Raw genomic sequence first — 13,916 nt, 5'->3', positions numbered from 1 at the left:
TTAATGTCTTCTCGCTCTCTCTCGTCTCTATCGTTTCCTGTGTTTCTCTCTCATCTCATTCTGATTAAGGGTGAGCTATAGTCTAGCTGATTAACTCTGACAGTAATGGACAATTTTCTTGGCCTTTTCTTAATAGTGCCCACTACTGTGTGTGCGTGTAAGGGGAGAATCTCAAGGCTTATGAGATCTCCCTCTCTGTGACTAGTCTCATATCTTAATGGTTCTGAGAGTTTTTTTTTTTTTTTCTTCACTCTGCTGAACATACCTTACAACTTGATCATGATTTACAACTTGACAGTTATTATGAATACTGAGGTTTGTTTGTATGCAGCGTCAAAAATAAACTTTTTGACAATGCCTGTCATTGGTGAAAATTTTCCAGGCGTAAATATTCCTTACTCTTCATACACTGTTTTTATTTTATTTTATTTATTTTTTATTATTATTATTATTATTATTATTTTGGAGAGTGAGATTATTTAGCTGTCAATTGCAGCATTATCTATATGCACAATCTGTAAAATGGCACCTCATTTACAAAACAAATAAATATCAACTTTTTATAGATAAACTTATGATTGTAAAATAAAGTAAAAGTTGTTTGAAGATGAGGACAGGTGAATAAGCATGATGGTAGAGCCACTACTTTAAAATAAGAGTTACCATAATCATGGAAACCTGTAAATATTCCAGTCCAGTTACCATGGTGATCGCTCCCCACATCAGGGCTCATGAAGGATTTTTAAGCTCTGAGGTCTACAGCCACACTACCCACACTCCTTTTCTCCTGTATCCCAAACAAATGCTTTTGTTTTGACTTACATAATACCCTATTATCTAGAGTCAACACGTTTTTTGGATTCCTCTAAGCTGAAACATTCTCTTTTCAGCAATGTCTTAAAATAATACCCAGTGCTGAAATTCTAAACATTGTTGGCCAAATAAATAAACTAAAAAATATAAATATTTTCTACTTTAATATATTTTTAAATAAATGTATTCCAATAACTTCTCAGGAGCCATTATTCCAGTCTTCAGTGTCACTTGATCCTTTAGAAACCATTCTAAAATGCTGATTTGGTTCTCAAGAAACCTTTCTTCTCATTATTACTGATGAAAAGATAATAGTTTTGCCGCTTTTTTATGGAAACTGATACATTTCTTTCAGGATTCTTTCACAAGTTTTTTTACAGATATAAATATTTTTCGAACATTATAAATGTCTTTACTGTCACTTTGATCAATTTAATATATCCTTGGTGAATAAAAGTATTAATTTCTTAAAAAAGAAATCTTTATGACCCAAGATTTTAAATTTTAATGTAACTTATTTATAGTCAAAGCTCAGTGTGTAAGTTGTAGGTACTGAATGAATTTATCCAAGCAAATGGATCTATAGAGAAGAAAATAATGAGAATGAGTGCCTTCACGTTTAGAGTTTAAGTTTGACAGCAGGTGTCTGGTGAGGTTGCAGGGTCTCACTTATGTGCCAGGCTTTTTTTTTAATTCCAGTGCAGACCTCTGTTCTTGTCATCATTTCAACCACATAACTGAAAGAATACTAGGTTGAGAGAAGAAGAGATAATGAGAGTAGGGCCCTATCAAGTCTACCTTTTTTTTCTCCCAAATTACATTTTGTGCCCTTTTGACACTCTTTGACAGGGTATTTTCACAGGTTTCACTGTTTTGTTCCATCCAGTAATGTTTTAACTGAAGTTTCCGTGTCGAATCCTGCAAACACACTCAAAATTCAATTTTAAATTTATTGACAATAGTGTCTCCACTGAATCAAATAAGAGGAGAGTGACAAAAAAAATAAAGATTAGTGTGGGGTGCATTTTTTGTGAAAGAGAAGAGAGTTTTGCTACATTAATTTTAAGGACATACAGTATGTCCTGTAATGAGAATTATAAGATGATGATAGTTTTTTACAGATAAAAGGCTTTCAGCCACAGTCTGCATGGAGCCAGTCATGACTCACCGCTGTAAATAGAGACTGAAACTCACACACACTCTCTGAATTGTATTTGGGACGCTGGGCTGAACTCTGGACTGTGTGTGTGTGTGTGTGTGTGTGTGAGCACGTCAACAGCGAGTAGACTGATTTTTGCTGGTTTTGATAAGCTATCTGCCAGATAGCTTTGATCAAGCAGCTTTCACTTCAGCACTAGCATCTTTCTTTCCTCGTCTCTTTCTTTTCTTTCATGTCTTGACAGACATCGGCAGCACAAGCACTTCGATTACAATGACAGACCCTCCATACAGTCGCTCCATCTACTCTGCTCTCTTTCGTTTTTAGACTAATAGTGCTCACATATCAATTTTTTTTTTTTTTTGTAGGACTTCCTGACAGATCTGATGATGTCGGAGGTGGATCGATGCGGGGAGAATGAGCACCTGATCTTCAGAGAGAATACGCTGGGCACTAAAGCTATCGAGGAGTACCTCAAACTGGTTGGACAGAAGTATCTGCAAGATGCACTGGGTAAGATCTTTGTGTGTGCGTGCAAAAAAAAAAAACACATTATTTTCTGAAAATGCCTGTACTATTTGTTATGTCTAAGTTGCCAAGTGACAGGACCACCAAAATAATTATATGAAATAAATATGTACTGGTGTTCAGTCTGTAGACTTGAAATAGGAGACACTTTATCAGCGCAAACTTTCTGTCCTGCACAAACATTATAAATATTTCCAAATTTTATTTTGTGCTAAGTTCCCTGTATTCATTTTAGTTGAGATTAAACAGCTGTGAAAACACACACAGACAAACATGCACACACATATCCGGCCACCACATTCACTGTTGGCTTACTCTGTGTCCGATAAGGCTTGTGTTTATTAATACCACTGTATTTTAGGAATAAAATGTGTAAATCGCTGGACTCGCATTTTATCTGCAGAACCAAAATACATGCTGCAGATTTCACACTGTATATAAATATCGACTTTGGGGGATCTAGTGAGTGTAGACGTGAATGTGAGTAAGTACACCAAAGAGAGTGAATCTCTCTTTAGATTTGCTTTAAGAAGCCATTTGGTGGTGCTGAATAATGTATAGTTGTTTTTCTTAGAAAAATGTGACTTGTGAAGTGCTGCTAAATTATTAAATGGTTCACTCATAAAGACAGACTAAGTCCCTCAGACTTCATAGCAAGAGAGCAACAGTGAAGAGAGTGGATTTCACCACATGGTTACATAAACAGCATTAATATGCACGAGAGACGAACCTTTTGGTCATTTCATTTACTCTAGTTACTACTACATCTACTCGAAAGATACAGATAGAGTACTTGGAAAAAAACTTTTTTCAGTGTATTATTGTTCAGTTGTTTGACTTTATAACCAATTCTAATTTTTCAGATTGGATCACGGGTTACCACTTAAAACGATGTCTTAACCAATCATGAAATTAAAAATAAGGATCTTTTGGTGTTATGGTTATTAGATTTTGATTGATGAAAACTGCTGTGAATGGAAGTTAAGTCCCTTGTTTTGAGTACTTAGGTAATCATGCTAATCGCTAATATACAACTGAGTTTGTGTGTGGACTTTTGGCACTACTGCAGTCCAACATACTGGTTATTTGAGCGATTAGTTTTGTATTTGTGGCCTTGAATGGGTTTTCAAATTTCTCTTGTTTTACATTGTATTAGGGGTGTAACGGAACACAAACATGACAGTTTGACATGTACCTCGGTTTGGAGTTCACGGTTCACTATAGTTTCGGTACAGCAGGGGAAAAACGGTTTGACGGCATACAGTATAACTGGTTAAATAAATGCAGTCTTGGTGAGCATAAGAGACTTCTTTCAAAAACATTAGAAAATCTTATTGAACAGCAGTGTATGTTTTCTATTGATCTGAAGCCGTGTAATAATGTGGCCACTGAGTGTCTCTTTAGTCTCTAACAGGAAGATGAAGAACGAAGAGTCCACTTCCATTCTAGATCAGTTGGACGTCCACATCGTTTATGCTACACTAGTTTTATTTTTCCCTGATGCTTTCATGCACACCAGAACTGAGGGGGAAAAATCGACCAGTACCTGTTCTGAGTCTCTGTGGAGAGGGATCTGACTGTGCTGTTTGTTTGGGATCAACAAAAAGTTTGTTGTATATTCCCAGGACAGCTTCTCTCATTAGTTCCGAGTCAGATAACTAAAGAACTTTCACTGGTTGCCTCATAGTGGAAGGGGATTAGAATTGGGTTGAGCTCTGGGGTGCCGATTTTCATTCTTGCTAATATGTGCGAGATAGTTTGTTTGAATGAAAGATGGCGGGGGGGTTGTACTGCAGGTGGCCTTGCTGACATTTAGGAATGCAAGCGTTCTTGTGCGAAATACAGAATAATGTCAAGATTAATCGATAGATGACACCATTCTTTATTGATTTTTTGAAAAATGCTGTTTATGTTGAAACAACTAGACTTTACACAGGATGAATTTAAAAACACCAGGGTCTTTAATGTATTTTCTCTTTCTTCCACTGTAGGTGAGTTTATAAAGGCTCTTTATGAATCTGATGAGAACTGTGAGGTGGACCCATCCAAATGTTCATCTAGCGATCTAGCTGAACATCAGAGCAACCTTAGGATGTGCTGTGAGCTGGCTTTCTGCAAGATCATTGAGTCTTACCGGTAACTATATTGTGCCCTTCACAGCTGTCTGTTGATGTGAATCAGTGATGCATTTTATTGCTCAGATGTTTCATAGCTGCTTATTTCAGTTATCAATTTTGTCTCAGGTGTTTGTCTTAAAATAAAACTAAATAGACAATATATAATATGAGTATAGAGGTGTTAAATGAAGCAGGGGAGTTAAGCTATACTACTACTACTACTACTACTACTAATAATAATATTATTATTAGTATTATGCACAGACTGATGATCAGAGTGATTTGTTTGTGAGTGTTATATATTACATTTCTACGTTGACCCAATATTGCACAAGACAAAAAAATCTCCTCAACACAACGGAATCTCTGCAACACAACAATATTATCACAACACAATGGAAACAAGCCACAACACAAAAAACAGAAACATGGAAACAAGTCGCAACACAATGGAATTAGCACAACACAATGGAAACAAGCCAAAACCCAATGAAATTAGCACAACACAATGGAAACAAGCCGCAACACAACAAACTTAGCACAACACAGCGGAAACAAGCCATAACACAATGGAAACAAGTCGCAACACAACATAATTAACACAACTCAGCGGAAACAAGCCATAACACAATGAAATTAGCACAACACACCAGGAAACAAGCCACAACACAACGAAATTAGTGCAACACAAAGGAAACAAGTTGCAACACAACAAAATTAGCACAACACAAATGGAAACAAGCCACAACACAACAGAAGCAAGCTGCAACACAACAAAATTAGCACAACACAAATGGAAACAAATCACAACACAACAGAAGCAAGCTGCAACACAGCGAAATTAGCCCAAAACAACACAATGGAAACAAGACACAACACCACGAAATAAGCACAACACAAACAGAAACAATCTGCAACACAACGTAAACAAGTCACAACAAAGCGAAATTAGCACAATACATTGGAAACAAACCACAACACAGTGAAATTTTCAATTTTAGAAGTGAAATAAAAGTTTAATTACTGAGATCTAATACTAAAGGATATTTGAAAGTTTTTTTCCCTCCTCAGAAGTTGTGTCCAAAAGGATAATAAATAGTTTGTTTTGTGAAACTACTTACTAGTAGGAATTACTGTTTGCAGTTTTGTCAGGGTTTTTTATCCATCTAAATTCAATGTTCAACTCTCCACTCCTCAACAGTGTGTTTCCACGGGAACTTAAGGAGGTGTTTGCGTCATGGAGACAGGAATGTGGTAATCGAGGGCGACCGGATATCAGCGAGCGTCTTATCAGCGCCTCGTTGTTTTTGCGATTTCTGTGTCCGGCAATCATGTCGCCTTCTCTCTTCAACTTGACACAGGAGTACCCAGACGACCGCACTGCACGCACACTCACTCTTATCGCCAAGGTTACACAGAACCTCGCAAACTTCACCAAGTAAGGATTTCATTTACTCTGGTGTGAGTGTGTGTGTTTGAGCAGGGAGAGAGCGCTTTAATGTTTCACAGTGGAGCTGACGAATGAGTTTCGAAATGCCTCAGTTTAATAGCTTGTCATGTTGTTATGAGCACAAATACTATTCATAAGAATGAAATGAAGCTTATAGATATAATTATGATTATAGAGTCATTAGCGTGGTTAATTGAGTTATTAAACGAATCAACAAGTCATTCTTATTCTTGCTTTTTTGTCAGGTTTGGTAATAAGGAGGAGTACATGTCCTTCATGAATCAGTTCTTGGAGCAGGAGTGGACCAACATGCAGCGCTTCCTACTGGAGATCTCTAACCCAGAGACCATCTCAAATACTGCAGGCTTCGAGGGCTATATTGACCTGGGCCGTGAGCTCTCCACCTTGCACTCCCTTCTAGCTGAGGTGGTGTCCCAAATGGACCAGGTTAGTCTCTTGACTCTGCAGTTGGTTCCATTTGATTGTATTTGTAGTGTAAAGATTTTCAGCAGGAATTCATTGTGCTGTTCAGACATGCTTAAATACAGCAAAAATTGTTTCTAATCAATATATTTTAAGGAAAAAACAGAATATATTCTACAATTTAGTTTTTGCATTGGAAACAAAAAACTATAATTTTAAGCATACCGTGTCTCTATATCTAACTATCTCTATCTCTCTATCTATCTACATATAAAAATACATGTATATACTATATATGAAATAAAAATATGTATACTATTAATAATTATTAGATTTTTTTTTTTTTCAGAAAAAACTGGTTAAAATACTGATTGAAAATTATCTTTTGCCGTGATCATTTATTCACTGATGGTCAGACATTCAGATTTCGCCATGTCTTAAGTGCAGTGTTTGCCGTAGGTGAACTCAGGATAGCATTGTGACAAGGCAGTTCATCACTTTGATGCCACAGAAGGTTCTAAAGTTGTGCTCCAGTTTTCTGTGTTCTTTGAGTAGGTGGACTGATGTAAGCAATTGCCTTCAGGCTGTAACACTGAGACTTTAAAATCCTTCATTTTGTTGCTTTTAATGTTCAGACCCTATAAGATATGTTCCCCATGTGTTTGTTTCTTTATATCTTATTTTATACATATTTTTGGAAGAAATGATCTTCTAATCCTCCTCCTCCTTCAATGCTAAATATAGCCTAGCTGTTGTACTGTATTTGCCCAGATTTTCCACACTAAGAGAAAACTTCCAGTCATGCAAAATTTGTTTAAGCAGAGATGCATTAATCTGTAGCCTCTGCCTGTATGCCGGTACACCACAGACACTGCCTGAAACTATACAAACATCGATTGCTAATTAAATTTGAAACTCTGAAATATTCTCATAGCAGCACTTCGTTGAATTATTCAGATCACATTAGGTGGACATGCTCTGAAAGCTCATGTCCTCTCAGTGTTTGAGTTCTACATGGGAAGTCCATTAGTCCCTAAGGCTGCCACAGACTGATAATGGTCATATAGTGGTCAGACAGTTATAAGAACTTTTAATTGATATGCCATACATCCATGAACATGTTGTGATTATGAAACATAATTCTTTTAAATCCAGAGCGATTCAGCCAACCAGAATGTCACAGAATCAAGTCAAATTTGAACATATCTAGGTCTTGCCTGTTCCATTATTAAATGCTTTTGGAAAAGATAAGAGAGTAAACGCTTATGTGCAGAAATTGTGTCTTCTGTTTCTTAAGTTTTGTCATATAAATAAAGTACATGAAGCCAGTTCATTTCCATCCATTTTAATTGGGCTTCATGAAGTTGTCAAAACACAGATTTACAGAATACAATATAGTTATAGATAAATTACATAAATTATTATCTTGGTGAGCATTATGTTATTATGTATATATTAAGCATTATGTATATATTAGATTATATAAATTATTATCTTGGTGATGCTCAAAAGTTGTAAAGAATTTTATATGTTTTTGAAGGAAGTCTCTTATTTGATCAAAAATACAATAAAACAGTGATCTTGTGAGTTATTTCTGTACAATTTAAAGTAACTGTTTTCTGTTTTAAATATTTTAAGATCAATTTAATGTATGTATTAATTAAATATTACTGATCCCAGTTTTGAAGTTTTTAACAACATATTAATGAAAATATATGTCATTAATTGAATTTAATTTTTCACAACTATTACTTAAAATTCACTCTTGAAAATACTTAAAACAGGACGTTTGCAGTTCAGGCTTTTATAAATAAGTCGGCAGATACAGCTGTGAGTTATGGCTAAATATTGGTGGATTAATCTGCCTGGTGGGTTTATCGGTATATCACTAAAATACTGTAGCGTTTTAGGAGGTAGTTAAGTTTATTTATTTATTTTTTCATTCACAACAGCTTACAGTGGATTAAAGTTGTGCTATACATTTTATCATTAACAATGTTCCTAGGAAATCAAACCTGTGACACATTGCTAGAGCCATGGTCTACCAGTTCACCTACAAGATGTCATTTCCATACAGTCACTGATAATCTGCTGTCTTCTACTTCCATTCTCAGGGGGGCTATTAGGGAGTCCTGCATAAATATAAGAGATCTTTGGGATATGTGTTAATTTTCAATGAAATCTTTTATTGATGTCCTCAGAGTGCTACCTCCAAGCTTGGCCCATTACCTAGAATACTGAGGGACGTACATGGAGCGTTAACAAACCCATCAAACGTACAGATGAGCGTTCCTCCTGATCGTGTGCCATCCCCTCCAGCCCCTGGATGCAGCATCTCCAGTGGATTACAAAAGATGGCCATTGACAGTGACCTACCAGGGTGAGCCACGAATCAGATCCACCGCATCAAATGTGTTCAAATGTAACAAATCAGAATCAAGTATGCACACGCCTGTGCAAAAAGCATGCTGTAGATTTCATGAAGAATAGGCATTCTGACAAATCAGCTTCAAGCTCATTGTTACTTCAGGCAGTGACACAAAGTTGTGAAGTACAGCTATATTGCTTACATATTCATCGTTTTTCTGTCACTTTCAGTCAAAGGACTGTCCTTGTTTCTGTTCTTAAGAGTGTGCCCTTACTTTATCCAGCAGACTGCTATTTTAAAGAGAGCGGCTCATCTTTATCTGTCTAGCTCGCTGATAATTCCCTACCAACATTTATGAGAGCCAGAGAGAATGAGAGGCCTGTAATTGTAGCTCGCTCTCTCACACACACACATATTGAGGGAAGGGAAAATAAATATACTGGGGGATCAAAAGAGAAGGAGGCTGCAAGGAGAAAGCATCGAGTGAAGCTTGTTGGTTGGTGTCTGTACGGAGATTATGATTAAATAAATTAGCATTTTTTTCCAGATATCCAGACAATAAACAGTCTGGGTAGAAGTAAAGACGCATGATAACTTTGCATTCTCTCTGATGCTTTATACCTGTCTGGAACTGTCTAGCATGGCATTTATGTGTGTTTGAGAAAGACTTGTGGGTTATGAAAGTTTTGTTTCTCTAACATTAACTCATGTATTATGAGACTCTGGCATGTTTGGTCACATTTTATTTTAAGGTACAATTCTCACTATTAAAAAACCATTAACTATGACTTTTGCCTCAATAAACTCCTTATTTGCTGTTTATTAATAGTTAGTACTGTAGTTGTTAAGTTTAGGTATTGGGTAGGATTAGGGATGTACTGTAGCATATGGTCATGTAGGATAAATGTTTTTTAAGTATTAATAAACAGCCAATATGTTATAAATAGGCATGCTAATAAGCAACTAGTCAATGGTGAGAATTGGTCCCTTTACTAAAGTGTTACCACATGTTTATAGATTATAGCTCTGTTTTAAATCTTAGTGAGTCGCCTAAAGTAGGTAGGCAGCATTTTAAGACATCAGGTGTATACCCGATGCTGTTCCAAAAGGTCAGCAGCAAAATTATGCTGACTTTTAAGATAACATCTTGGACGGCATCACATGGCATCCTTTGTGGATGCGGCAATCTCAGAATGTGTTGCTATAGGCTCAGTATAAAATCCACAGACTAAGCTCACAAAATGTACAAAATAATGTTAGTCAACAATACTTAAATATATTAATTTTTATTTGTGTGTGCTGGCTATTTTGTGCTTGTTAGAAAAAAACGTGTTATCTTAGAAACATGCTAACCAGGGTTTGTTAACACGTACTAACTAACTAGTCAGTTTGGCAGGTTATGGTTCATAAATTCTGTCCTTCTACCAGGAACTTCCAACATTAGGAAAAAATAAATAATAATAGTGCACCTTGGATAATAGTATTTTAACACTTAAATGCATATCTTGGGTCTTTAACAACCCGAGACATCATTCACCACCCTCTCCCTCCTTCATTTTCTAAAGGTTAGACATCAGCTTTCTTAGTATTTCTCAATCTATTCATTATAAAAATAATAAAATGTAAAATAATGTCGCTAGCGACCGGAGTAATGTGTAAGTATATATTTCCTGTGCAACAATAATTACATATATGATGAATAAGTAAGTGAAATTCACCTTTATTACTTTACCTTTATTATTTATTACTGTTTGATAGACAGTGATGACGTGATGTTTCATTTATAGCTTGAATGGCGTAATATTGATTTTGATAATGATTTTGAAGTCATTGAAAATGATAGTTTTAAGAATATGGTTAAGATCACGAATATGACAGATGCTGAATATACTGGGAAAATGCGCTCTGACAATGACAGTGATGGTAAAAAAAAATCTGCTCATATTGAACCTTTCTAAGTTTCAAAAGTTAACGAAATATGCTTTATTTGATTCTTTTGTAATATATCATAAAATATCATGAGAGTTTTATGCTATTGCAGCAGTTAGAGGTCCATCTGTGTTGGATATGTAGGTCCAGGTCACTGAAGATCCAAATATGTAATAATGATTGGTGAAACATCAATGCATTTAAGGGTTAAATGTATTTTAAATGTTTTTTGTTTTTGTTTTTTTTTTACAAAATGAAAGGGCAAGATTTTGAACAGATCTATTTGTGTACTGTTCTCTGATACTGTACTTTAATGATTTACACTTTTCTCTTTCTGGTCTTTGTCCCCATCTCTTCATTTTACTAGCCCAATGGACTTCACTCGCCTTCCTTCCCCCACCCCTGAAAACAAAGACCTCTTCTTCGTTACACGCTCTTCTGGCCTCCAGGGCTCCCCTGCCCGCAGCTCTAGCTACTCCGAGGCCAACGAACACGAGCTGGGTCTGGCCAATGGTGGCAAGAGCCTGTCCATGGTAGACCTGCAGGAAGCGGCCAGGGCGTTAGAACCTATTGCCATCCCGGTAGGGATCACTTCAGAAGGTTTAGGTGATGGTGCCATGGTTCCCTGGAATGCACGGACTCCCCAAGGTAATGTTACCGGAGGCCCTACTTTTCACAGGCCAGGACAGACTCCCACTACCCCAGGAGCAGAAGGTGCCCCAGGCAGGCCTACACAGCTTTTGGCCCCGCTATCATTTCAGAATCCAGTGTACCAGATGGCAGCAGGGTTGCCCGTGTCAGCTAGAGGCAATGCGAGTGGGGATTCTGGGTCAGAGTGTCACAGCTCCGTCAGTTCCCATAGCAACAACGAGGAGGGTCTTGGAGGAACCAAACACACGTTCCTTACCCAGGGGGCTTCAGTGGCGGAGGAGTTTGGAAGGCGTTTGGGAGATTCGAGACGACAGCTATCGCTAACTGATGCGCAGCATGGAAACCAGCCTGCGGTTCCACGACAGAGCAGCGCTGGTCCTCAGCGACGGATTGACCAGCCACCTCCACCCACACAGACTGCGCCCAGAGGACGAACTCCACCCAGCCTATTGAACTCCACCCCCTACCCACGGCCTCCTAATAACACTTTGATGTCATCATCACCCGACTGGCCTGGAAATGGTGCACGGCTTCGACAGCAGAGCTCCTCCTCTAAGGGGGACAGTCCAGAAACAAAGCATCGCGCACCACATAAACAGGTGCGTATATGTTTGTAGTAGGGGTGGGCGATATGACCAAAATTTTATCACGATATGAGTAATCTGATTTCACGATAATGATATATTTCACAATATAGTAATTTTGCTTTAAATAACGTCTCTATGATGTCAAAATTTTTGATACCATAGCAATTTCATAGCATTCTTGTCTTAGTTACAAAAGTGATTTTGTAACGAGCGTTGAGAAATTTCTCTCTTTTGTTGTTTGATTAACAAGAATGACTGCTGTCACTTTAAGAGCTGCCCAGATCCAATATAAGGTTACACGTTTTCTTTCTCAACTGTTTGCTTTCACTTGCAAAGAGGGGCAAGACAGCCAGCGCGCACATATAGCAAAATTAGTTCTCTTTCGCTGCTGTTTGCATTTCAGTGGCTTAAAATCACCTGTTTTTAAACCGCAATGCTAAAAACACATGCAAAGGATAAGTTTTCATGACCACGTAGCACAGCAAAATCACGTGAGCGTGTAATGCGATTTCTACTTGTTAATCGTGTCTATGTTATATTGTCCACCCCTAGATTGTAGAGTTAAATAATAGATACTTTGCTAATGATTCCACATTTGTTTGTTTTGGAATGTTTAAAGTTACCAATAAATAAAAATGTAACAATCTTTTTTTAATGGAATATTGGCAGTTTATTATAAGCAATTTATCCATGCACATTGATTTTTTTAGACTTCACGTGCTAAATAGCAAGCAATCCTATAAATTCCCGATGGAAAAAATACAAGGTTTACATCAAAACAGGGAAGAAAAGACAATCACAATTTCCTCTTCATGCAAATCTGTTGCAGGCAAATCTTTCTGCAATCTGGATCATTTATCATGTATCTTTATCTTAACCTAGTAATTTTAATATCTCTTGTGGCAAGTCTGAGTTATTGATTCTAATAAGAATCAGAGGGCTTGCTACCAATCATCAACCCCCCAACACTGACTGTTGCCACTGGCAGTCATTTTTCTCAAGGATTTGACAATGAAGTGGACAGGAAGGGCATTTCCCATTTCCACAATGCATTGTTCTCTCTCTCCTGGGATTTGATTGATTGCTTGAAGTGATTGATGGAAGTGTGTCTATGGAAACCACTTTTATTACATTGCAGAGCACCTCCAGGCTCTTTCTCTGCCTGTGAAAGTCACATTTGTGGACTTTCTGTGAATACTGTAGTTGATTTTTGAATCAGTTACATTATGCGTTCACTGAAAGATTAACATCTAGTTGAGCTATAGTTTTTCTAACCTCATTGGCAAATTGTTTTTGTTTGAAAGTCAAAATGAAACGGAAATAGTTAAAGATCTTTTCTTCTGTATTGCGAAGTAAATCAGAATGAAACAGAGTACTGAGAAAAAAAAGTATAGAAATTATAATGAATTTTAATTTTTATGTTGACTCTAAGGATAAATCTAACATAAATGAGGTATACACTTCAAACCCGCGCAACAATTTGTAAATGGGGTGTGAAAAATAAACCTAATTTATTTTCTAAATAAAGGATGTTTCAACGTTTTTGTTGGAAAAAATGTAGGTCAAATCTAAATTAAAGATCTATTCCCTGAAAACACATATTACCTTAAATCTACTTCTGAGATAAATATATTTTATTTTGATTATGTTTTTAAGTATTTTTATTTGGAAAACAAAATGCTGATGAAGAAAATGATTTTTTGCAGTATACTTGAGGACTTTAATGGCAATTGTATAATGTCATGATAAACAGTTTGCATGAACTAAACTACTAAAGTATCTTAACTTTGCAGGCTGTTGTATATAAAAATACGCTCACGTGTCACATGTTCTTTTTATTCAGCCTTATGTCATGCTAAATGTCATCATGTTGCCTGTTGAGAACACGATG

At 36.8% G+C, this 13,916-nt stretch overlaps 1 protein-coding gene across 8 annotated transcripts in view; it reads left to right on the top strand.

Annotated features, from left to right (window-relative positions):
* The window catches only part of LOC109090153 (disabled homolog 2-interacting protein-like), a 143,621-nt gene that overhangs the window by 126,318 nt on the left and 3,387 nt on the right, over positions 1-13,916 (top strand). For all 8 annotated transcript variants that reach the window (XM_042724229.1, XM_042724228.1, XM_042724230.1 and 5 more), the window contains 6 exons: positions 2,341-2,485; positions 4,492-4,636; positions 5,819-6,055; positions 6,313-6,514; positions 8,692-8,870; positions 11,155-12,037. In XM_042724229.1, coding sequence (XP_042580163.1) covers positions 2,341-2,485; positions 4,492-4,636; positions 5,819-6,055; positions 6,313-6,514; positions 8,692-8,870; positions 11,155-12,037 — 1,791 coding nt within the window. The remainder of the gene's footprint in view (positions 1-2,340; positions 2,486-4,491; positions 4,637-5,818; positions 6,056-6,312; positions 6,515-8,691; positions 8,871-11,154; positions 12,038-13,916) is intronic.

This window comes from Cyprinus carpio, chromosome B5, assembly GCF_018340385.1.
Source record: "Cyprinus carpio isolate SPL01 chromosome B5, ASM1834038v1, whole genome shotgun sequence".
NCBI lineage: Eukaryota > Metazoa > Chordata > Actinopteri > Cypriniformes > Cyprinidae > Cyprinus > Cyprinus carpio.
The sequence above is the reverse complement of the archived record's forward strand: the minus strand, read 5'-3'. Positions and strand labels throughout refer to the sequence as shown.